Source organism: Polypterus senegalus, chromosome 2 (genome assembly GCF_016835505.1).
Source record: "Polypterus senegalus isolate Bchr_013 chromosome 2, ASM1683550v1, whole genome shotgun sequence".
NCBI classification, from domain to species: domain Eukaryota; kingdom Metazoa; phylum Chordata; class Cladistia; order Polypteriformes; family Polypteridae; genus Polypterus; species Polypterus senegalus.
Genome location: NC_053155.1, coordinates 273,949,581 through 273,976,380, shown reverse-complemented (window position 1 = coordinate 273,976,380; position 26,800 = coordinate 273,949,581). Strand labels below are relative to the sequence as shown.

General features: G+C 38.0%; 1 protein-coding gene across 1 annotated transcript; it reads right to left on the bottom strand.

Moving 5' to 3' along the window:
- Positions 1–2,502: 2,502 nt before the first annotated feature.
- Positions 2,503–7,372, bottom strand: LOC120523890 (diamine acetyltransferase 1-like). Its single transcript, XM_039745587.1, has 6 exons — positions 7,067–7,372; positions 6,633–6,684; positions 6,451–6,534; positions 5,187–5,288; positions 5,066–5,106; positions 2,503–4,179 (listed from the first exon to the last, which is right to left on the bottom strand). Exons 1-6 carry the CDS (start codon positions 7,130–7,132, stop codon positions 4,009–4,011), a joined length of 516 nt encoding a protein of 171 aa, XP_039601521.1. The 5' UTR covers positions 7,133–7,372; the 3' UTR covers positions 2,503–4,008.
- Positions 7,373–26,800: the final 19,428 nt, after the last annotated feature.

The following is a 26,800-nucleotide window of genomic DNA, read 5'->3' as shown; positions in this document are numbered from 1 at the left end:
GACTACAGGAAGAAGCCAAATATTTAACAAGCTCAAACTGTTTTCTTCACTCCACTTTAGACCTTCAAATCTGCACTTGTTTTCTTCTCTTTTGCTGTGAAAACATAACTATCTGTTTCGGCTGTGAACGCTAATGCATTCTTGATGCACCCATTAAAGATCAGAGTGCGGTTTCTTTATCTTTTATGATGTCTTTTCATTGGCTCTATCACTTTACTCAACTGGTACAACACAATGCCTTTGGTTTAATGCTTGTGTGACTCACTTAATGATAATTTATTACATTTATATAGTACTTTTCTCACAACTCAAGTGCTTTACACTAGGAAACCACATCAGTCACTGCCAATGTGTGGCAACCACCAGGATGATACAGCCACAGACATTTTTGTGCCAGTCATGCTTACCATGCATCACCTTCATTTTTACTCATAATTGGCAATTGTTCAGTAGTTACCAAAACAGCTGAACGAATAAACTGCAACTTTAAAATTCAGCAATTTCCAAATGCAAAGCAGAACCATTTAAAAGTGTTACCATGGGGTAGATTTTCATTATGCAGGAGTTCACAGCATAACAAAGTCTTCCTCATATTTATCCAATGTGATCTAATTAGTAGGTTCTCTGGTCTCAAGTTTCATAATCTTCTAGTCAAAACAATATGTAAACTTGTTTTAAAAACTGGTTTCTGACTGGCACGACATTTCCTTGTTGGCTTCCACTGTGTGTCATTAAAGCATTACTGTTTCATTGTGTGTCGCCAATTATTGTTCTGTCCCATTAAGCATGGTTTAATATACAGAACTACTGTCAACCTCACCTCAGTTTCACCTTTTCTATCAGACAGACAGGATTCCAAGTATGATTGCCTTGGCCTTGATGGAAATTAACATTGACATACAGTCAGTGTTCTCAAAAGGTACTCTTAACTAAGTGATACTCTTCAATGCACTTAAGACTGCAAGTCACTTTGAGTAGAAATATCCCCTAATTGAATGTTATAATTTTAAAACAAGTCGAGTAGTGAAACAAGACTGTATTTATGCACATCTGTTAGACGTGGTCCTTCTGCATTCCAGTCCAAAGCTATCCGAGGTGACAGTGCAGCATTGGGCTGCCCTTTCATTAAAAGGAATATCCATCCATCGCCTCGCACCTGCTCATTCAGGGCAGCCAGCAGCTATCCCAGCAAGCATCGGGTCCAATGCAGGAATAAGCCTGGTTAACTTTTAACACCCATATGGAGAGACAAATTACTTGCAGTATATTCTAAGAACTGCTAATTTAAATTTTTGTCCCCATAATTAAAAAAAAATATTCGTCACCTACTTCTCTAGACTTGGTTGAAAAAAAAATTAACTTGTTTAGATACTGCAGGGGATTTGTAAGAAAATGTTGTAAAAACATTGCCAGTTACTCGCCTATACTGTACCTAGAAAAAGGAGGGAAATTAAATCCATAGTGAATAAGGACTACCACCAGACAACATTACATAAATGGAGTTTCATACTTTAGTAAGATGTTTATCCAAATAGTCAGATTAGGTTGTATAAATGTAAACAGTAATTTATCTTTTAACATTCCCATGGGTGTATTTCTTGTAATTAATGCGGTAATAGAAACTACAACTGGCTGACTGTTCACTTTTTATTTAATCATTTGCAAAAAAATAAAGGAACCATATTTTGCTAAATACACTGACAGATAAAACATGTTTGTGTTTTTCTGCCACATGCTGGATAGTTTACTGTAATCTTACAAAGCAGGTATTACTGGAAACAGAGATCCATAAACTAAGACTGCCTTCTCCGATTATCTTAGGACATTTACATTTGTTCCTTGTTCATTCACATATTGGGATGTACCCAGAAGGCAATCAGATCTCTTTGAGCCAATAGCAGAACGAACCATAAAGATGGAATTTAGACTTTATTTATATAGCAAGACACCAGTTTCATAAGCAGATCCAATCTAATATAACAAATATGAAATCATTCAAAATTATGATCCATGCATCAAGAAGGGCAAAAAAAGTCAAATTACAGCTTTTTTCCTGCAAGTTATATGCTTTATTAAAACCGTAAGCACAATCTACAAACCACGAGGGTGATCTGAGCACACAAAACTGATTATATCTGGAATGCCTTGACATGCAGTGGATTTATGTTGACATTACAACACTTAAAACTTCCAACAAAATCAATCCACAGAATTGGAGGAAGCAATAATCTTGGAAAACATGTTGTCTTTAATAATTTTAATTTCGTCAAAGTTTTTTCCAGGTATATATCATCAAGTAAGCAATGAAAATGTAATCATTTCAGGTTTAGTTGAGGACATTTTAAACTAATGGGAAAGGTTTCCATCCATTTTGAATCTAATTAGTTCTTAGTTTCAATATACATAAAACTAACAGCGTTTGGAGACTCACAATGTATTTAACCAATACAGAAACTAACCGATTTAGAAATATTTTCAAATTCAACACTATGAAATTGATTGTTAAAATGACAGATGGCCTAAAAATGAATTTGCAAGTTTAAGACTGAGAAAAGAACTAGAGAGCAGGCATCACTTAATATCTGTTGCTTTCAAAATATTTGGTATGGTGGTCTAAAACTTTTTTTCCCCCCCAGAAGATTTAATTCTTGTAAGAATATCAAAAAGATGTATAAGCAATGTCTGAAAGTAAATAGCACAAACTGTAAAATTACCACATTCAAGGTACTATGAAGTTTAGATGAAATTTGCACCAAAAGCCATTTTTCTGATACATTTCATTTTATTACATAGATGAAAAGCACTCATTTTTTCAGGGGCCTATAAAACCATTCTCAAATGATGTTACATTGTACTCATTTAAACTGTGTGAAAAATATGCTTTGTTAATACCAAACATGTTGTAAAATTAAAGAGAAACTACACCGTTAACACAATCAAATAAGTGTCCTCTGAGCCAGCAGTATGAGGACAAGGAATCTTTCAGTTTGCGTCTTGGTATCATGTTTGGGATTTTTTTTTTTTTTGAACTGTGTTCACACACACACACACACACACACACACAATATCCAGAATGCCGAAAAACTAAACTATATTGTATTCTATTGAACAAACAAAATGTAGGATTTACCTATGGGATAGTCTTAGGATAATACTTGTTCCCACCCTTCCTCTCAAAACAGTGAGAATGTATGAGGAAAGAAAATGAAAGAAACATTAAAAGGCAGAGTGACAAATACATTTAATCCTTTATACAAATGTTACAAACAATTGGCGCCCAAGTTTTAGGTCTACTAAAGGGGTAATATGTTCCAAAAACTTAAATGTCTATTGACCTCCCTAATTAGTGTGACAAATTACATCACGCTTCACAGGCAGAATGGCCACGAAAGAACCAAAAAAACAAAAAAAAAAAAGATTGCTTTCAATCAAGTGCATATGTTGGATATTTACATGAACATCAGATATATTCAAAAGGCAAAGAAAAAAATGAGCTTTTAAAAATTGGGCTTTTCACGTGCTGTCTAACATCCCTTTCAGCTGGGCCAATTAAAAAGACTACCTATGAGCGATATTTAATAAGATCAGCCTCAAGCTGCAGTCCATATTACGGCAGTTCAAGTGTCCAAAACATCAAGAGCATTGGGAGACATAATACAGAGGTGAAAACTGCCTTCCTACGTACAATGTATCCCTCACCTAAATTAGCCCAACAAACTTAAAATCAAATTGATTTCCACTCAACTAAAATCATCATTTTCATTGAACATGACAAGACTTAATGTTTAAAAAAAAAACAAAAAAAAACAACAACCCCACACACAACACAAGGCCCCCTCTCCCCCACCTTGTTAATCTTTTTGGAAAAATGTAGCATGTAACTGTAAAACTACAGACGACTTTCCACTCCTGCTTAAATGGGGGAAATAAAAAAACACACACAACTGTCAACTCCACCACACAACTGCCAGTATGGCCAGCTCAGACTACACCCATTCTTCATGCACTTCATTCCTCAGCTGACATTTTCAGCAAGTACTCCTTATCGATCTTAAAGAGACGCCACCCCTCCTCAGATGACAGATCAGAAGCACCACGTCTCTTGTAGAACTCTATTGATGGCTTGTTCCACTCTGCAACAATGAAGTGCATGCTGCTACAGCGGGTTTTTACTGCTGTCTACAATCCAAACAAAAACAAAATATTGAAACAATGCCACGATGAAGAAACATTGCATTCATCTCCGTAATAAATTCTGGGACACGGTTTTGTCTTCAATGCAATCATTAAATTGACCAAGCATGCACTGCATTCAGGCGTTAAATCATTTGATTGCGTTGCAGACAAGGCTCTAATCAACTCAACTTTAGGTCAACAGATGGTCTGCTACAATACAGTATTTTCAGATGAGTGACCAGACACTGAAAATAAGAGAACACCACAAAGATAATTCCAAAACACTGTGGTTCACACAAGGAAGGAACAAAAAAGTTGATGATTAGAACAGCACAACTTAAGGGTTACATTCATGTCATTAAGAGTAACATTTCATAATAGTTTTGAAGGCAAATTACATAAATACAGTACAATGTATGATCCTACAATGGTAATGGTTCCAGGCCATTAATAGTATAACTCCTTTCCAGATTACACCATAAAGATTGATGTTATTCATCCAGTTTACATGTAAGATAACATGTTTACCTTGGATGTGGGATGAAAAGAAAACAAAAAAAGATAAAAAAATAAAAATAAATCAAAACCCTCACAGAAGAGCACATACACTAGTTTAAAGTACAGTCTCCACTCTGGCCAAAACAGCTTTCCTGAAGCTATAAGGAAATCATGCTAATCACTGCCCTACCTAGCACAGAGCCCTTTCAGTAAAATATTCACCCATCCACTTTTTCCTAGGCCAACTTACATTTCTAGGATCACAGGTAGTCACAACTTTGATGTGCAAGGCAGGTTCCCACAGAAGAGATGCCAATTTGTTGCAGGGCACACAAACAGCACCACTAAAACAATTTACCTCACAAATGAACTAAACAAAAAAGTTACTTACATTGCTTAGCTCCTTCAAGATTTGTGACCCAATTCCATAGCCTAAAAATGAAAAATTTAAATAAAATTTAACAAATTCTTATAACTGGATTTGGAAGTAGAAATTAAACTGAAACTCTTACCTCTATATTCTTTCATGACATAAAAGTCTTCAAGGTACAAGAGTTTTCCAATCCAAGGGTCATATGTAAAATAATACATGGCAAATCCAACAACGGTGTGACCTGTATATAAAATAAAATTGAAAAGGTAAATAACCCCAGTAAAAGTCACTTAACTTAGATTTCAATATAAAGATGCAGCTAGGAATTTGAATGTATGCCTTGAAGTGTGAGAAGCCAAGTAAAATGACACCTTTTATTATCTGACTGAACATATTACAATATGCTTGATTTGTATACTGTAAATGAATTTCCTAGAACATAACACATTTCTACATTGGCATAATCTGCGAATGCTTACGGCTATCAACCATGCTTAAAACTTAACTAAAATTCATACATCAGTTATAATCTCACAAAGTGCTTCAAAATAAAAATGCCTTGGAATAGGTCTTATCAAGTTCATAATATAAAAACCCTGAAATGTGGTTAATACAGATTTTTAAATGCCCATCCTGTTCATTGAGCTCAAATATACATTGTGACATGAGCCTCTGGAAAAAAAAAAGTCATCCAAATGTCAATTTTAATGAAAGCCTGCAAAATTACCTAAATTACATTCCCAGTAATCCGAGAATGTATCATGACACCAATAAGGCTTGCTGCCATTGGCCAGTTAAAGAAAAAGGCTTACATTCTCACAGGCAGGCGTGTGCATACAAAAAAAAAAAACCACACACAACAAAAAACAAACCACCATACATACATGCGCACACTTAAAGTATTCAACAATCACTTGAATCTCCTCCACAGGACTAACACTGATCTAATGCGTGCAAATTGTGGGAACGGCTCCTATAGCTATGGGCCTTACCTCAGTTATCATGAATGTTACTGAGAAACGGATCTTTCAGTTACCTCCCCGCCCACCCATGTACATGCCAAGGGCCTTGTACATGGCGAAGCTAGAGACTGTAACCTGAAGATTGGGGATAAATTGAGAGAATACATTTCATCATCATTAGAAAATGCAAAAAAAGAGAGAGTTAACCATCTTAGTGTATTGTACTGTTTACAATGAAAACAATTTGCCTACAAGCAGCTAACAAATTTACCATGCACAATGATCAAGATGTGTTCCAAGGGTCAAAGTCTTTGGGGTGGGGGATGGAGGGAGGGCATTTATGGGTCTGCATTTATTATGTAAAAACAGTGCTGAGACTAATGCAGAAGTTGAAAAGCACAATGAACTACAAAAGTTGTCATATTTAAAAAGTCACTATACCCTCAGGGGTCTGAAGCTCTGTGGACACCTCTGCAACCATACAGTGGTAGAACGGGTGTTCACCGAAACCATCTTCAAGCAGTTCTACAGAACAAAAGAACATTAACAAATGGTTTAAAACTTCTGTTATTGGTTGTTGGGGAAGCAGGTGTTGAAAACAAAACAACAAAAATGCTTCAAACCTTTCTCCGTCAAGACCACTTTATCCTCCATGTCTTCGTATTTTGCAAGTTCCTACAAAAGGAAAGAAAGTAAAAAAAAGTATTGCCAAGAGGTCTTAAAACAAAAGCAATCCATTATCGGAAAGACATAAAATATCAAAGGTGGAAGCGGGGGCGTGCACGATGCGTGCAACAGGCAAGTAAACACAGATGACGCCTGCTCGCAGCGGCAATCAGAGCCCTTCCACCTCCTCCTCCTCCTCTCCCCAATGATCATTCCGGCTGCTCAGTGTCCCCATCTCCCACCCCCTCAAGGTCAGCACGGATAACAAAATAGCAGCTTCTAGTTGCTAGGAAGTACCTTAAAGAAACAAAGCAGCGAGAACGTCTACTGATCACTGGCTTGCCACAGAACTTGAAAGAAGCCATCGATGGGAGGGGGCGCGCGCACCTACCTTTATGAGTCGCAGTATATCAGAGACGTCCTTGGGTTCAGCCTTCCGCAATATATACTTGGCCATTTTCGTCTTTTACTTTTCTTCCCTTTTCGCACGAGTCCTTTGTATTTGAATAGAAGCAAGAGGTGTTTCTTCATTCGTTTCCCAGGTGTTTACCCCTCCGCAGTCAGTCTGGGATCCTGACCCCTTAGTTTAAGAAAAAAAGGGCGATTACATGCAAGTACCAAACAAGTGCACTACCTTCCCCAAAACAGCTCGCTTTGTTCGGTTGCGTGCTTATTTATAGCCCCTCGCCGACTGTCAATGTTTTTGCCGCGAGCGCCAATCACGCGAAGGCAAGGGGTGACGTCACGCCCTTACTGAACGTGGCATTGGTCCAGTTTTGTGGGACGTCGAGACACATTAAAGATCATCCATCCTGTGGCTCGTAAGGCTAGACTGTAACTCGGCGGAAAAGCGAAGCGCTTGCTTTTGACTTTAGCAGCAAAATATCCGACAATTAAAGGGAACGAAGCGCTGAAAATAAACAAGGCGTTAAGGTCTGACAGTCTAATAAATCACAATGTAAATAAACATGCATGCGGGACGAACAATTTGGAGACACTTGAACGTGCATAAATCTGCCAGCGCGACACTTGCAGCTTGCAAACAAAAAAACAAATGGGTACAAGTCCAAGACAAATAGGGCGTCCTTCTTGAAAAAGATTCGTCTCACTTGTGATTCTTCGAAGAATCCTTTATATCCGTGATTTGCTTCGAGTTAGCAAAACAATGAAAGGCAAGAAATCTGGCAATCTTTCTTAACTATTTCGAGCCCTAATGCGTTCGCATGATAAATATGTAGCGTTTATTATTACCTTCCTGTTTTCGCGAGTGACTTCCAAATCGAGACACACGCTTTAAATATGCTTCGTCGGGTGAGATTAACGTACACTGTGACGCACGGAGCATGTAGTACTGCGGCTTCCATTTGTTAAATGTGAAAAGGCGAACTTTAAAAGTCAGTAGATGCGTGCTGTACTTATTAAGACGATCGTATTAAAAACCTCTCACTAAATTCATCAGGACAAAAGGAAACACCGGTAGACATTTTTTAACTCTTAAAGTAAAAAGCATGACCTGCCTTGAAGAGGCATTGTATCCAGAGTTGGTTCCTACCCTGGTTCCTACTTCTATGCCAGTTGCTACTTGAATCGGGTGAAAATCCCTGTAATGGACTGCGCAGGTTCAAAAAATGGATGGATTAAAAATAAATAAGCATAAACATAAACAACGCGCGTTTTACTTCCAACTTAAGGAAACGATATGGTACAAAAAAGGTCAGTCAGTCATTTTCCAACCCGCTATATCCTAACACAGGGGTCTGCTGGTGCCAATCCCAAGGCGCAAAGCAGGAACAAACCCCGGGCAGGGCGCCAGCCCACCGCAGGGCTGGCTAGGGACAATTTAGGATCGCCAATGCACCTAACCTGCAGGTCTTTGGACAGTGGGAGGAAACCGGAGCACCAGGTGGAAACCCACGCAGACACTGGGAGAACATGCAAACTCCACCCAGTTAGGACCCGGGAAGCGAACCCATGTCTCCTAATTGCGAGGCAGCAGCGCTACCACTGTCGCCCTACAAAAATGGTTAGTATGTACGAATCAACCAGCACACAATAAAGTTACACTTCCTATTGTATAGTAGTAACATGTTTCGTGTAACAAATAAGATAATTAGAAAGCCAAACTGTTTTTAAGTTCTTCATGTAACAATAAGCAATACCATTAAAGCCTATACCGTTTTAAATGTTTGATGATAAAACAATGAAAATTGTTCCTGAAATTCAACACAGTCACTGTTTTTGTGAATTCTGTATGGACTTCCTCCAGACCCTTCATTTTCCTCTCAAGGTTAGGCTTGGTTGATTTAGTGGTAACTCTATATTTGCACAGGAGAAGTGAGTCTGTATGTGTGAATGATTTGTATACTTAAGTGAATTGGCATTAAATGTAGAGGCGAGTCCAGTCTTGCACCCAGCAGGTGCTCCTAACAGTTTTATTGGAATTTATGAGTTCAGAAAATGTGTATATTATGAACTCTCTGCAATCACTTCAGTTGTTTTTTAATCTTCCGGCACATCCTAACTCAAAGGTATGAGAAAACCCCTACAAAACTTCAGAATAAAGGGGGAATTGTAATACAGGCATATGGTGTGGCATTTTATGCTGTTTCGAGGTTGCTGATCTAATGTTTTTAATATTTGATTTTATACTGTTGGTCCTGGCCCCTCCAAGAAGGTTAAAAATGACAGATTTTAAGCATAAGCATGTAGGGTACTGTTTTAGATTATTTCAAAGATATGTGATTTTTAATCCTTAACTAGGGATCTAGCCCTCAATCAAACTCAGAGTGTGAAAAATGACAGATTTCTATTACAATCAAGAATATTTTGACTTTAAAAATTTAAAATGAAGCACAAACTTTAATATTTCAAATATCTGTTGCAGCTGTTCTTGTTTATTATGTACTTCTAGCTCATGAAGTAAATCATTACATTTCTTAAGGACACTTCGAATCAAGGCTGTTATGATGTTTTTTATTTACCTTTTTGTACATTACAGTACTGAGTCATGGTTAGTCAAAATTTCACAAAAACGAATTTGATACAAATGCTTTGAAGCTTGCTATTTGGAAATATACCAAACAGTTTCCTGTGGAACAGCAGTTCTCATTTGGCTAAAGCAGTTGATCTTTACAGGCTCTTGAGATGAGCTGGTTGCAAATAAGAGTTGCTTTGTTAAATCTACAATTACCTGTAGTTTTAGTTTTGCTTGTCAATACAAATAACATTTGCATAATTTTGCAATCTAGAATCAAGCAAGTGACTCTGTGAAATTTGCTTGGAAGCAATCAGGCCACTAAAACCCAGGATTTTGTTTCTCAATAACAGAGAGCACAAACTGATTTCTCCACAGTAGACACCATTTTGGGCATGTTAGCAGTCAAGACACCAGTCACTACAAAGCAATAACTTCTGTGCCATCCACTGTCAGTAGTTAGCACCGTCTTTTAAGATAATGGTTAAAAACTTGAATATTCACTCTTTCTAATTTTCTTACTTGTTATAACAACAATAGTAGCTAAATAGTAATAAAACATAATATTTTTTAATATATTTTGATCAATCTTGTATTATGACATCTTCAAACATTACTATTTGTGAGCTAATTCAAATTTCAATATCAATAATAATAGTGAAAATACAGTTAGTAAGCGTGTTACAATTTTGTGGTGGAAAAAATTATTTTGGTATTTGGTACACTGTATTAATCCAAGAGGGGAAATTGTCTTTTCACATAACCTTTGGAGGTCAGAGAGCAGGGGAACAACACCCCAGTAGCAATTTTCAGGTTAAGGGCCTTGCTCAAGGGCCCACTTACAGTATATATCTTTTTTTAATCTCTAGAGTATGTTGTTAGATTTATATCACTTTTATTGGCGACTACTTTTCCATTATTTGAAACTAGCTGAAATACCCAGCGTTGCTGGGAGGAAAATAAAAGTTTTTTTTAATTGTTTGAGAAAAACATAATTAAAAAAACAGAACTTTAAAAATAAATTAACAAACAATAAACCTGGGTTTGCTTCCTGGGTCCTCCCTGCGTGGAGTTTGCATGTTCTCCCCGTGTCTGCGTCGGTTTTCAGCGGTGGGCTGGCACCCTGCCTGGGGTTTGTTTCCTGCCTTGCGCCCTGTGTTGGCTGGGATTGGCTCCAGCAGACCCCCATGACCCTGTAGTTAGGATATAGCAGGTTGGATAATGGATGGATGGATAAAGACTCACTAATGTGTATGTCTTGCGGTGTTGTATGTATGTTATCATCCAGTTGACACTCGGAATCGGCCAACTGTATTTAATTTGAAAAGCAACAGGGGTGCAGTGATGCTCAAACATAAAGAATGCTGGCAGTCTCCTCCAGTTTGCCCTCTGGTGGTCATTCTGAGTGTCAATTGGATGACAACATGCATACAAGACCGCAAGATCACCCCCTACCCTACCCAAAAGGGGGTGGGTTACGGCTGCTTTCACCCTACAGTATTTTTAGGTGACCAATGAGGAACATGTGTATCAAGTTTCATGAAAATCGCTCCAGTCGTTTGGACGTGATGCTGGAGCATACATACACACATTGACTTTTATATATATAGATTAAATGGCTTTGTCCAAACAATGCTAACAGATAACCATATATTGGTAGGAACATTGAAAAGAGAACACTGTTTTACCTGGTTACATTTATAATGTTCTTTGATTCTGATGTTTAATTTGCTGCTTGATGTAACAATACCATTTACATTTGGATTTCTACAAGAATCAGTATTTTACAAGAATGAATACCAAGGTTGTGTATCTTGTTTCAGTGATGTGAAACACCATTTAGAATGGCATCAGATACAACAACGTGTACATTAGCCTCTTTATTTTCATTTATTGACAAACTATTTCAGTATTGTTTTCATACCAATTTTTCATGACCAAAGATTTGATTTTAATCAGCTTCTCCCTTAAAAACACTGAAAGAAAGTAACTTCTGTAACCTCTCCAAGTTAGCAATGTTTAGAGGACGCTTTCTAATTTCATAGATACATTGGAACAGAAATCCTTAACCACAAAGTTCAGGAAATGGAACCAATCCTAGCAGCATAGAAAGCAAGGTAGGAATCAGCCTTGGACAAGGTGCCAGTCCACTGCAGGGTACCCTCACTCTCATACATACATAAATAATAACAATAATAATAATAAATAACATTTATAAATCACTTTGTTTCGCTACTCAAAGCACCTAGACAGAGGGAAACCACTTCAACCATCACCAATATGTAGCATCCACCTGGTTGATGCAAAGGCAGCCATCTTACTACAGTATGGCCACCACACAATAGCTATTAGGTGGTGAAGGGGTGAGAGAGATGGCCAATTAAAAACAAGGGATGTTTAGGGGCAAGAATGGACAGGGAAATGATGGGCAATTTAGCCAGGAGATCGAGATTAACTCTATTCTTTTCGAAAGATGTCAAGGAATCTTTAATGACCACAGAGAGTCAGGACTTCGGTTTTACATCTAATCCAAAAGGATGCTGCCATTTTTACTGCACAGTGTCCTTGTCACTACACTGGGGCATTGGGATTCACACACAGACCACAGGGTAAGCGCCCCCACTGGCCTCACCATAGGTCTTCTGGCAGCAATCCAACCTTTTCTTAGATGGTCCCCCATCCAAGAACTGGCTTAACTTTAGAGTTTCCAACTTCAGATTAATGTATATACTCACATATAAGTCAGGTCTTGAAACCTGAAAAATCGATTTTATAAAATCGGACCCCGTCTTATACCCCCATTCAAAAATGCAACACTTAATTTATTTGTTTTTTTTACATCTTCTTGCTTCCTCCAATCTCGCATCAGTTTTTCAGACATATCGAATGTTGTTGCAGCAGCGCAGTTACCAATTCCTTTCACTACTTCAACGACATTTAATTTAAAACCAGCATCATATTCTCTTCTGATTGAACGCTCCATCGTAGATAAGGGATGCTGTTACGATAAAGGTTATGAGGATGCGAAATACACAAAACAGTACAAATGTTGATTCAAAATAGTTTGGGTATTACAGTTTGGTCACATAGGCATCTCAGGTGGGCATTAGCATATCAAAATCCCTTGTACCAATAGCGTGAGTTTTCCGCATTCAACTTATATGACAGACATTATAAAATACCAGAAATTATACAATAAAATCAAGTTCCGATTTATCTGCGGGAGAACTTATCCACGAGTATATACAGTATTTTAGCTATAATGTTCCATATTTTATTTGAATGTTTTAAATATTTTGAATTATCTATCCAATCAGGTATTTTAGATTATCAGAAAAACGTACACGTAAGTAATGGCAATAATATTTATGGAATACATTTTTAGCAATACTATATATACTCACCTAAAGGATTATTAGGAACACAGAATGGGAAAGAAAGGTGATTTAAGCAATTTTGAGCGTGGTATGGTTGTTGGTGCCAGACGGGCCAGTCTGAGTATTTCACAATCTGCTCAGTTACTGGGATTTTCACGCACAACCATTTCTAGGGTTTACAAAGAATGGTGTGAAAAGGGAAAAACATCCAGTATGCGGCAGTCCTGTGGGCGAAAATGCCTTGTTGATGCTAGAGGTCAGAGGAGAATGGGCTGACTGATTCAAGCTGATAGAAGAGCAACTTTGACTGAATAACCACTCGTTACAACCGAGGTATGCAGCAAAGCATTTGTGAAGCCACAACACCCACAACCTTGAGGCGGATGGGCTACAACAGCAGAAGACCCCACCGGGTAACACTCATCTCCACTACAAATAGGAAAAAGAGGCTACAATTTGCACGAGCTCACCAAAATTGGACAGTTGAAGACTGGAAAAATGTTGCCTGGTTTGACGAGTCTCGATTTCTGTTGAGACATTCAAATGGTAGAGTCAGAATTTGGCGTAAACAGAATGAGAACATGGATCCATCATGCCTTGTTACCACTGTGCAGGCTGGTGGTGGTGGTGTAATGGTGTGGGGGATGTTTTCTTGGCACACTTTAGGCCCCTTAGTGCCAATTGGGCATCATTTAAATGCCACGGGCTACCTGAGCATTGTTTCTGACCATGTCCATCCCTTCATGACCACCATGTACCCATCCTCTGATGGCTACTTCCAGCAGGATAATGCACCATGTCACAAAGCTCGAATCATTTCAAATTGGTTTCTTGAACATGACAATGAATTCACTGTTTGGGATGTGGTGGAATGGGAGCTTCATGCCCTGGATGTGCATCCCACAAATCTCCATTAACTGCAAGATGCTATCCTATCAATATGGGCCAACATTTCTAAAGAATTCTTTCAGCACCTTGTTGAATCAATGCCATGTAGAATTAAGGCAGTTCTGAAGGCGAAAGGGGGTCAAACACCGTATTAGTATGGTGTTCCTAATAATCCTTTAGGTGAGTGTACATTTTAAAGCTGAAGAAGAATGAGTGGAGAGGTAAATAGGTCTTAAAATAGCCATTTGTCTGAGAAATAAACAAGAGAAGTTAAAAGATAATAAGAAAGTATGCAATGATTAAATTTTAAATTTGATTTATTATCGAAAAGTATGAGAGTAACGTATATTACTTAAACTGTTTAGAATCTAATTTATGAATTGCTGAATAATATCATATGAATAGAGTTATTCATAAGAATGTAATGGTATTTTATAGAATATATATATATATATATATAAATATATATAAACTGCTCAAAAAATTAAAGGAACACTTTGAAAACACATCAGATTTCAATGGGAAAAAGAAATCCTCCTGGATATCTATACTGATATAGACTGGGTAATGTGTTAGGAACGAAAGGATGCCACATCGTTTGATGGAAATGAAAATGATCAACCTACAGAGCCCTGAATTCAAAGACGCCCCAAAAATCAAAGTGAAAAAATTATGTGGCAGGCTAGTCCATTTTGCCAAAATTTAATTTCAGCAACTCAAAATTGTACGCAGTAGTTTGTATGGCCCCTGTGTTCTTGTATACATGCCTGACAACATCGGTGCATGCTCCTAATGAGACGACAGATGGTGTTGTGAGAGATCTCCTCCCAGATCTCGACCAGGGCATCACTGAGCTCCTGGACAGTCTGAGGTGCAACCTGGTGGCATTGGATGGACCAAAACATAATGTCCCAGAGGTGTTCTATTAGATTTAGGTCAGGAAAGTGTGGAGGCCAGTCAATGGTATCAATTCCTTCATCCTCCAGGAACTGCCTGCATACTCTCACCACATGAGGCCAGGAATTGTCGTGCACCAGGAGCCACTGCACCAGCATAGGGTCTGACAATGGGTCCAAGGATTTCATCCTGATACCTAATGGCAGCCAAGGTGCCTTTGTCAAGCCTGTGGCGGTCTGTGTGACTCTCCATGGATATGCCTCCCCAGACAATCATTAACCCACCACCAAAGTGCTCATGCTGAATGATGTTACAGGCAGCATAATGTTCTCCATGGCTTCTCCAGACCCTTTCACTTCTGTCACGTGCTCAGGGTGAACCTGCTCTCATCTGTAAAAAGCACAGGGCACCAGTGATGCATCTGCCAATTCTGGTATTCTATGGCGAATGCCAACCGAGCTGCATGGTGCTGGGCAGTGAGCTCAGGGCCCATTAGAGGACATGGAGCCCTTGGGTCACCCTCATGAAGTCTTTCTGGTTGTTTGGTCAGACACATTCACACCAGTGGTCTGTTGGAGGTCATTTTGTAGGGCTCTGACAGTGCTCATCCTGTTCTGCTTTTCCCAAAGGAGCAGATACCGGTCCTGCTAATGGGTTAAGAACCTTCTATGGCCCTGTCTAGCTCTTCTACAGTAACTGCTTGTCTCCTGGAATCTCCTCCATGTCCTTGAGACTGTCCTAGAAGACACAGCAAACCTTCTGGCAATGACACATATTGATGTGCCATCCTGGAGAAGTTGGACTACCTGTGCAACTTCTGTAGGGTCCAGGTATCACCTTATGGTACCAGTAGTGACACTGACTGTAGCCAAATGTGAAACTAGTGAAAAACAGTCAGAAAAAATGTCAGTGGCCTCCACCTGTTAAAATATTCCTGTTTTGGGGGTCCATCTCATTGTTGCCCCTCTACTGCACCTGTTGTTAATTTCATTAACACCAAAGCAGCTGAAACTGATTCACAACCTCCTCTGCTACTTAACTGACCAGATCAATATCCCAGAAATTTCATTGACTTGATGCTATACTCTCATTAAAAAGTGTTCCTTTAATTCTTTTGAGCAGTATATATATATATATATATACAGTGGTGTGAAAAACTATTTGCCCCCTTCCTGATTTCTTATTCTTTTGCATGTTTGTCACACAAAATGTTTCTGATCATCAAACACATTTAATCATTAGTCAAATATAACACAAGTAAACACAAAATGCAGTTTTTAAATGATGGTTTTTATTATTTAGGGAGAAAAAAATCCAAACCTACATGGCCCTGTGTGAAAAAAGTAATTGCCCCCTTGTTAAAAATAACCTAACTGTGGTGTATCACACCTGAGTTCAATTTCCGTAGCCACCCCAGGCCTGATTACTGCCACACCTGTTTCAATCAAGAAATCACTTAAATAGGAGCTGCCTGACACAGAGAAGTAGACCAAAAGCACCTCAAAAGCTAGACATCATGCCAAGATCCAAAGAAATTCAGGAACAAATGAGAACAGAAGTAATTGAGATCTATCAGTCTGGTAAAGGTTATAAAGCCATTTCTAAAGCTTTGGGACTCCAGCGAACCACAGTGAGAGCCATTATCCACAAATGGCAAAAACATGAAACAGTGATGAACCTTCCCAGGAGTGGCCGGCCGACCAAAATTACCCCAAGAGCGCAGAGACGACTCATCCGAGAGGTCACAAAGACCCCAGGAGAACGTCTAAAGAACTGCAGGCCTCACTTGCCTCAATTAAGGTCAGTGTTCACGACTCCACCATAAGAAAGAGACTGGGCAAAAACGGCCTGCATGGCAGATTTCCAAGACGCAAACCACTGTTAAGCAAAAAGAACATTAGGGCTCATCTCAATTTTGCTAAGAAACATCTCAATGATTGCCAAGACTTTTGGGAAAATACCTTGTGGACTGATGAGACAAAAGTTGAACTTTTGGAAGGCAAATGTCCGTTACATCTGGCGTAAAAGGAACACAGCATTTCAGAAAAGAACATCATACCAACAGTAAAATATGGTGGTGGTAGTGTGATGGTCTGGGGTTGTTTTGCTGCTTCAGGACTTGGAAGGCTTGCTGTGATAGATGGAACCATGAATTCTAAGGTCTACCAAAAAATCCTGAAGGAGAATGTCCGGCCATCTGTTCGACAACTCAAGCTGAAGCGATCTTGGGTGCTGCAACAGGACAATGACCCAAAACACACCAGCAAATCCACCTCTGAATGGCTGAAGAAAACAAAATGAAGACTTTGGAGTGGCCTAGTCAAAGTCCTGACCTGAATCCAATTGAGATGCTATGGCATGACCTTAAAAGGCGGTTCATGCTAGAAAACCCTCAAATAAAGCTGAATTACAACAATTCTGCAAAATGAGTGGGCCAAAATTCCTCCAGAGCTGTAAAAGACTCACTGCAAGTTATCGCAAATGCTTGATTGCAGTTATTGCTGCTAAGGGTGGCCCAACCAGTTATAAGGTTCAGGGGCAATTACTTTTCACACAGGGCCATGTAGGTTTGGATTTTTTTTTCTCCCTAAATAATTAAAACCATCATTTAAAAACTGCATTTTGTATTTACTTGTGTTATATTTGACTAATGGTTAAATGTGTTTGATGATCAGAAACATTTTGTGTGACAAACATGCAAAAGAATAAGAAATCAAGAAGGGGGCAAATAGTTTTTCACACCACTGTATATATACACACTATATATATATATATATATATATATATATATATATATATATATATATATATATATATATATATATATAGGGAATTTCATTAGGGGTATAGCTGTGCCACAGAAAGAAGTTACCTGAATTGCTGCAGCTGAGAAAATTAGAAAACTGATATACACTGCCTCTTAGTAATGGGTAATCAATCAGCAATGAATACAACCAAAATAAAAATAAAATTAATTAGGTGATTGGAAATTAGGTGGCAATATTAGGTAAGTGTAGATTGTCAATTTGCAATGTATGTCCACTTGTGTGAGGGCCGCAGAAAATAGTGAAAGATGAAAAGGAGGAGTTTGGGAAATTTCCTGAAAGACATCATCATCATCATCAGAACTGTTATTCTATTGATATTACAAGCAGGACAGTTAAAGCTAAATCATGTGATGTGCCTTTGTTTTTGGTAAGATTACCACTGTTTAGTGAGTTAGAGAAAAAATCATTTCAAAAACATATTCTCATTATGGCTCAAATGAGGAAAAAGAAAACTATACCTGGAAGAGAGGTGCCAGGAATCAGATCCTAGAGCCAGAATTGTGGGGGGTCTTTTATTATAAAACCCAGGTGGATTCTATATAGTTGAAGAGTATGCAGCAGTTGACAAGATTTTAACTGTATGGAACTGTCAGTTGTAGAGTGAAAACGTTTTGACCATTGGTTGTCTGTATATTCTCAAACGTAACTATAAAGACTATTAGGATTCTTACACATAATAGACATCAACACTTGTTGAGTCTGATGGAGACACCCAGTGAGGCATAATTTAAAGAAATCTCCTGCTTCATCTAAATCTAAGTGGAGAATTAATTGTCTTTGGATTTCTGTGCTAGTTCTAAATTGTACACATCAAAACATGGATTCTTATAGACAGGCTTACTACCATAACACTTTGGATAAGTGGTTAGCAATTATCTTTATGGTCATGATTTGAGGTTCTGTGTACTGGATACACTGTTGAAGCAAAATATGTAGTGGTAAAATAAATAGTGGTGAACTGTATTGAAAAAGTATTGAACTGGCTGTGCTTGGATTGTCTTATATGGCCAGAGCATGACTGAATGACTGAATGATGAACCACGATGGCCTAAAAATGTAATGAATGCCTAACGACAATATTTGAGATAATTTCAAATGTTAACATTTGAAAGAGCTTTCCCAGCATCTTGAGGAGCACAGGTACAATTAATAAATCCCTTTCAGGTCATCTGAAATTGAGGCAAACACAAAGGACTATGACCAAACTATGGTTGCTGCCTCTAAGAGCAGAAAAACTAGGAGGGTCCCTGAGCAGATGGTGAGTATTGAAGCAAAGGTCTCTGTTTATGAGGACTTTTGTGAGATCATGAAGACTTCTGTGGAAGCTTGTAGTGTTTCAGGAATATCATCTGGTTAATTGGGAAAAGTAGGTGTGATTTTGCCAAACCTGGCAAAGGACTGGTAATAACTGACAATTAATGGGTAATATTGTATTGAAGACAGCAAGTATTATTTATTTTCTGTGGGTGAAATAACCAGAGTGGCTAGCAGGCTTCACAGTGGCATGGATACTTAAAAGCACAGCATGTTTAACGAGTTTCTTGGTTAATAAGTTTCCTCAGTACATGAAAAATCAATGACTTCCTTAGAACAGGCAGTCTGGAGTGGTGTTGCTCATTTTTATAAACTTGGACAAGGAAGTGTGTTCCTGTTACTAAATACAGTGCATCCGGAAAGTATTCACAGTGCATCACTTTTTCCACATTTTGTTATGTTACAGCCTTATTCCAAAATGGATTAAATTCATTTTTTCCTCAGAATTCTACACACAACACCCCATAATGACAACGTGAAAAAAGTTTAGTTGAGATTTTTGCAGATTTATTAAAAATAAAAAATTGAGAAAGCACATGTACATAAGTATTCACAGCCTTTGCCATGATGCTCAAAATTGAGCTCAGGTGTATCCTGTCTCCCCTGATCATCCTTGAGATGTTTCTGCAGCTTCATTGCAGTCCACCTGTGGTAAATTCAGTTGATTGGACATGATTTGGAAAGGCACACACCTTTCTATATAAGGTCCCACAGTTGACAGTTCATGTCAGAGCACAAACCAAGCATGAAGTCAAAGGAATTGTCTGTAGACCTCCGAGGCAGGATTGTCTCGAGGTACAAATCTGGGGAAGGTTACAGAAAAATTTCTGCTGCTTTAAAGGTCCCAACAAGCACAGTGGCCTCCATCATCCATAAGTGGAAGAAGTGCAAAACCACCAGGACTCTTCCTAGAGCTGGCCGGCCATCTAAACTGAGCGATCGGGGGAGAAGGGCCTTAGTCAGGGAGGTGACCAAGAACCCGATGGTCACTCTGTCAGAGCTCCAGAGGTCCTCTGTGGAGAGAGGAGAACCTTCCAGAAGGACAACCATCTCTGCAGCAATCCACCAATAAGGCCCGTATGGTAGAGTGGCCAGACGGAAGCTGCTCCTTAGTAAAAGGCACATGGCAGCCCGCTTGGAGTTTGCCAAAAGGCACCTGAAGGACTCTCACACCATGAGAAACAAAATTCTCTGGTATTATGAGACAAAGATTGGACTCTTTGGTGTGAATGCCAGGTGTCATGTTTGGAGGAAACCAGGCACCGCTCATCACCAGGCCAATACCATCCCTACAGTGAAGCATGGTGGTGGCAGCATCATGCTGTGGGGATGTTTTTCAGCGGCAGGAACTGGGAGTCTAGTCAGGATAAAAGGAAAGATGACTGCAGCAATGTACAGAGACATCCTGGATGAAAACCTGCTCCAGAGTGCTCTTGGCCTCAGACTGGGGCGATGGTTCATCTTTCAGCAGGACAACGACCCTAAGCACACAGCCAAGATATCAAAGGAGTGGCTTCAGGACAACTCTGTGAATGTCCTTGAGTGGCCCAGCCAGAGCCCAAACTTGAATCCGATTGAACATCTCTGAAGAGATCTTAAAATGGCTGTGCACCGACACTTCCCATCCAACCTGATGGAGCTTGAGAGGTGCTGCAAAGAGGAATGGCGAAACTGGCCAAGGATAGGTGTGCCAAGCTTGTGGCACCATATTCAAAAAGACTTGAGGCTGTAATTGCTGCCAAAGGTGCATCGACAAAGTATTGAGCAAAGGCTGTGAATACTTATGTACATGTGTTTTCTCAGTTTTTTATTTTAAATAAATTTGCAAAAACCTCAAGTAAACTTTATTCATGTTGTCATTATGGGGTGTTGTGTGTAGAATTCTGAGAACAAAAAAGAATTTAATCCATTTTGGAGTAAGTCTGTAACATAACAAAATGTGGAAAAAGTGATGCACTGTGAATACTTTCCAGATGCACTGTATAACACTACCCATACTTGAAAGCTAAAACCAGAATGACAGAAATGGATCTCCAGCTGTTAGTGGAGCCTTGGTTCCAAGAAGAACAATGCTGAGGAGATGACTTAAGAAAGAATACCCAGTGTTTTCATGTGGAAGGCACTGTAAGACTATGGGGTTCTAGAAACACAACAAATACATTCAATTTCTATATTGCAAGTTTTTTTGTATTAAACCAAAACTGTTAATGTGTCAGCAGAACTTGTATATATATATATATAATGTATGTTGTTATCGTTTTAGGTCTCTTATGGCTTTGCCTTAAAGCATACACTTGAGTGGTTTGCTGCATAATGTAATAATAGCTAGAATGAGAATCAACATGGAAATTATGATCCACTACTGGAAAAATAGTTTGCACAATGCAGGTGACATGGGAGCAGATGGCCCCCAGCAGAAGAGAACAAATACCATCATTGAACCAGAATCAAACCAGAATTAAGAGACTGACTAATGGATCGATGCAGTGACCAGATATTTAGTAAACTAGTTCATCTATGTTTCCAACTTGATACTTAATGACAAAGTTTGTGAAATGACCAAAAAATGAAGATGGCTGGTATGCTAAGCAGAAATGATACATCCACACAAGGCTGCTCTTTGACTCAGTAAGGAGCTAGAACATCTGGGGAAACACTTAGTGTTTAGATGCTGCTTGTCATTATTAAGAAAATCTAGTTTAGGTTGTTTTGGAATACTATGGAGCTGCCTACTGGGCGCTGTGTGTAGGGGCATATTTTGCAGGGCACAAGGGTAGGTGACAGAGATAGAAATAGTTCACATTGGAGGAACTGTATACATTAGAAGGCTTCAGAGCAAATGGGAATTGCCAAAGTGAAGCTGGTAATTGCTACCTGGCACAGGGAAATCTTGTTCTCAACTTAATGCCACTGAGCCCCATATTACAGAAAGTACAGAGAAAGAGTGAGTAACTGGGTTAATTTAATTTAAAAGTGCATTTAAAACACATTTTTTGTTAGTATTTACATTCAGCAACATAATTTCCTTTAGATTTATTCCAATAGTGTTACACTAGAGATGTTCAGTCTGGGGCCTCAGAAACAACAGTGAAGGGCTACAGGATTTAATCCCAAATAATTATTATTTTAACTTGGCACCAGTTTCAATTAAGGATGCTGTTTTTTTCTCCCAGTTTCCACTTTTATTATGTTCATCTATAAATTCTCAACTGAAATGTTTATAGAAATTTACAAGGCATTACTGTTTTCCTGATTGATTTAGTTCAGATTTGGCTCTCGTATTTCTTTTAGAACATTTTGCTTATTTGACCTATTTCTCACTAATGATCACACAAGTGATAATAACAGTCAGGTAACTGCTCTTCTATAGTAATGTCATGTCAATCTGTATCTATATTAAAAAGAAGCAAATCAGAACTTCAGAATGAGAGCAGAAGAAGCAAATTATTTAAAAAATAATAAAAATAATATATATATATATATATAAAATACTTTTTAAAAAACAAGTTTATATTAAGTTCAAAAGTGTACCAAAAAGTAAAAAATAAGTCTCTCATACATCACTCATAAAAGAAAAGGTGGGCATGGTTTTTAAAAAGTATTTTTTTATATGTATTATTTTCAACTTTTTAGTCTCGGGTTTGCTTTAGTATAATTTTGTAATCAATATTTTAACACTTCCTTTAATATTTCTATCTGTTACTAGTGCCATCTATTGGTGAAATCTTTAACTATTCTATATATGAAAATTTCATTTCTTAATTAACATGGATTAATTGATCAATTAGTGAAACTGATTTTTGATTCATGTATTGTCATCAGAAGTGATTAAGTGTGCACAATTTCAAGTCATTTGGACAACAGGAAGTGGGTTAAATATTGATTACAAGATTTGTACCAGACAACAAACAGGTTAAGTTAAAATAAGCATGATAAAAAAGAATTTAATTAAAAGCAGTAAACATTAAATGAATACACTGCATGGAGGCTTAGAATCCATCCCTTTGCTTTCTGGACTTGCATAATCAAGTTTTAGGCTTAGTAGTAGGGGCTGGAGTCCATGGCTGTGAGCATAGGGTGCAAGACCTGAACTAGCCCTGCACAGAAGCATCAGACCATCAGAGGATGCAAGGACACACTCCCTCATACATCCCCAGTAAGTTACTTTTATTCAGTGGAATCGGATTTAACTCAAAAACTATTTAGATTAAGTTATGAGGCTCATGTGTATTGTAAACATTGTTAAGAGGTTAAAAAGTAAACTTGGACTTGCTAGTCCCATTGTACTATTTAACATGTCTTTTTTCTCTGTTTCTTTTAATCAATTAGAAGTTGCAAATGGCGCTGAAAATTCAGTCTCTGTCAATCGATAAACTATCATTTTATATGCTGGCACTGTTACTGTTCTCTGTACATCCAGCACTTGAAATTAACATAATTCTATGTTTGAATAATATGTGGATGTACAGCTAATTCACAGAAATATGCCAATTTATGTGATTAAACCTCCAAGTAAGATCCTTCCCAACCTTTAGTAAGGCTGGAATATGGGTTAGAATGTCAGATACAGGCGGCACGGTGGAGCAGTGGTAGTGATGCTGCCTCGCAGTTAGGAGACCCGGGTTCACTTCCTGGGTCCTCCCTGCGTGGAGTTTGCATGTTCTCCCTGTGTCTGCGTGGGTTTCCTCCGGGCGCTCCAGTTTCCTCCCACAGTTCAAAGACATGCAGGTTAGGTGGATTGGCGATTCTAAATTGGTGTGTTTGTGTGTTTCCTGCGGTGGGGGTTGGCACCCTGCCCAAGATTGGTTCCTACCTTGTGCCCTGTGTTGGCTGGGATTGGCTCCAGCAGACCCCTGTGACCCTGTGTTCGGATTCAGCGGGTTGGAAAATGGATAGATGGATGTCAGATACATTGTTAAGCTCTTTGTTGGCATGATGGCACAGGGCCAAGGGGTACAGCTTTAAAGGTTCAGGGACACGGATTCAAATTGAACTACTGGCACCATTTGAAGTTGGCACAGTCTTCCTGAATAAATCTGTATTGCTTCCAGTTACTGTTCCAAACATAGCCTGTAGACAGGCTTGGTAGGTTGATTGGTGACCATAAATTGGCATTGAATATATGAGTAATTGTGGTTTGCCTTGTTATGAAATAAGGAGTTTGATAGATGGATGACTATACAGTATTGAATTTTAATTCTGCTCTATTCTTTACCTCATCAGGTTTGCTTGTGAAAACCATTTCAGACTAATGTTCCAAATCAAATTCTAGGCATACTGAAGCGAAGCATGTCATTTTCAAGCTTGCCAGGTAATTGCTGGTTCTGGATGTTGCTGTGCAATAATATACAAAACTCAGTTGATTTTGAGTATTATCATTTTTCTATCCTCTGTTACATCATGTAATTATCAGGAAATACTGTAATCTCTTGCTCTGCTTTTTAAAGAACTGATATTAATAAACTAATCCTTCCAAATTAGGTTATTGACTTCTCAGTTTAAACCACCCCTGCTAGCACATGATGAATATCTGTCTTCACATGAATATCTTTTCAGTGAAATAACTTTAGCCCCGAGAATTACATTAGCATATATCAGGAAATTTCAAGACACATCTGAGACATCAATTATAACTTCCTATATATAAAAAAGGAAACAAATTGCATGAAGATATTAGAACTAACAAGTGTCTATAGTATATCCTGCTGGCAAGAATATCTTGTCTTTAGGTTACCACCAGTCTTTCCATTTACTTACTATAATACATGCACGATTACCATGGTGTTTTCACACCACTTCAGTAGGTGGTGTATTTTGCATGCACAATTGAGTCCATTTTACATACAAAAAAACACGAAACATCCATCTGCAGAACAATATATGACTCTATATATAAATGACAGGCATAAACAAAACAGAATATAATGAACAGAGAAATGAGGCCATTAATAATTGCCATTTATGGTATGTGTTTTAGTGCAGCTTGTGATGGACTGTTTCTTGCTTCCTGCCTTGCCTCTGACTCAGAAATATATGTTGATTAAGGAATATGAATGGACAGGTTATTAGTGCCGTCAGCTCCGTATGATGGCATCAGGCTTTGCACACAGGATTTCCAGTACTGGCTAACCTCTGAATAAAGTGTTTTTTTTTTTCAGATTGTTCTTAGTACTCTCTGAATTAAGATTTTTACAGCAAAGAATTATTTTTATTGCATTTATAGCTGTTGAATTTAAATGGCACACCCTTAAATAATTATATAGTATGCATCATTCACATGAAACACTCTGTATTAAGGTATTCTGATAATTTACAGTACAACTATAGTACTTTTTAGATAACTGAAAGGTATCAAAAAACGTTAAGAGCATGAAAAAGCAGCAGTGCAGTAAACCAAAGTGCAAGTAACCTAACAAAGCTTATAACTCATGTGAAGACTTTTCATTGTTTAAATGTAGTAATTGTTTTACCCTCAAGAGAAACTCAAGTTAGTTTAATATTCCTACCTATCGTTCAATTCAATTTAATTCAGTATTTTTTAAGTGCATCTACACTTATATGGTTATCATTCTATGCAGTAATTACAAACATAAAAAGAAAAAACAAAAGTGCAAATCATAAATGGAGAATGTTAACACATACACACAAATAATGTTGGCAATGGCTCCCTACAAAAGGGAAGGAATAAGCAGGTTTTAGAAAGAAATGATTAGAAAGAATGGAAAATCAAAGTTATGTTATAATCATTGCTTTGTTGTGTCTATTATCTCTGTTTCTGTAAATTATAATGGCTTCAGTTGTCTGTATTTTCTGTACTACAGACTTCATGAATATGTGTTTATTTGTTGGATGTTATATAATCTACATATATTTCTTTGATGTTATCAACATAGTGATATGCAGTCCAGTTTATTTTGGTGTAATATATCAGAATACATTGTTTCCGCAAGTGTGAGCCTTCTAGTTGGTTATATTTCATTGCATAGAACATTTTGTAAACTGCTTCTTTGAATGTTCATACAGTTATATTTTACACTAGCTCTATACACGAATGAAAGTGTGTTTATTTGATATTGAATGATTTTTAAAAAAAATGTATAAAGCTATTCTAAACTGATGGTAGCAAAACAGAAAATATGCTGCATATCAGAATTTTGAATATTTATTGTACTCATCAGCATTACGTATGAACGCTTTTTAATCACTTCAGGCTTTTTTGTATGGCACTTCCTGACTTACTGGTACAAGAAAACCCCATATATAATATACTGTACCATTTGGCCCATCTTGAAGTCTAGTTATGGAAGATATCAAGCTGTTAGGGGTTCCACACCCTATTTTTAGTCCTCTCAATCCAAAACAGATCTCATTTTTAGGCCATTTTGGGGGTCCTATTTTATGCTGAGAATTCCACCTTTATGATAAACAGTAAACCAATAGGTGTTTCCAGCAAAAATGACATGACGGACTTGAAGTTGTACATGCCCTCCCCATGGGATACAAGGCGTCAACCTCACTGCTTTTCATAAATTAAAAAAAAATAGTGATAGGTAATATAGATATGTGGAGTGTTGTTTTATGCTACATTGGGGCTTCTGATCACGAACATAATAATATTTTTAATATTTGATTCTTTACCAGTGGTCATAGCCCTCTAAAAGCCACTCCCAGAAATTTGTTACCTGTTAATAGATAAGAGAGTGAGAATCAGTCTTTAATAAAACTTCACATTAAGTGCATCTTCTATGACATCTACTGGTAGATTTCAGAATTACACTAAATTAAGCTTAAAACATGCAGGCACTGCAGTTACTGGCAAAACAGTAAGTTTCTCAAGTACTTCCATG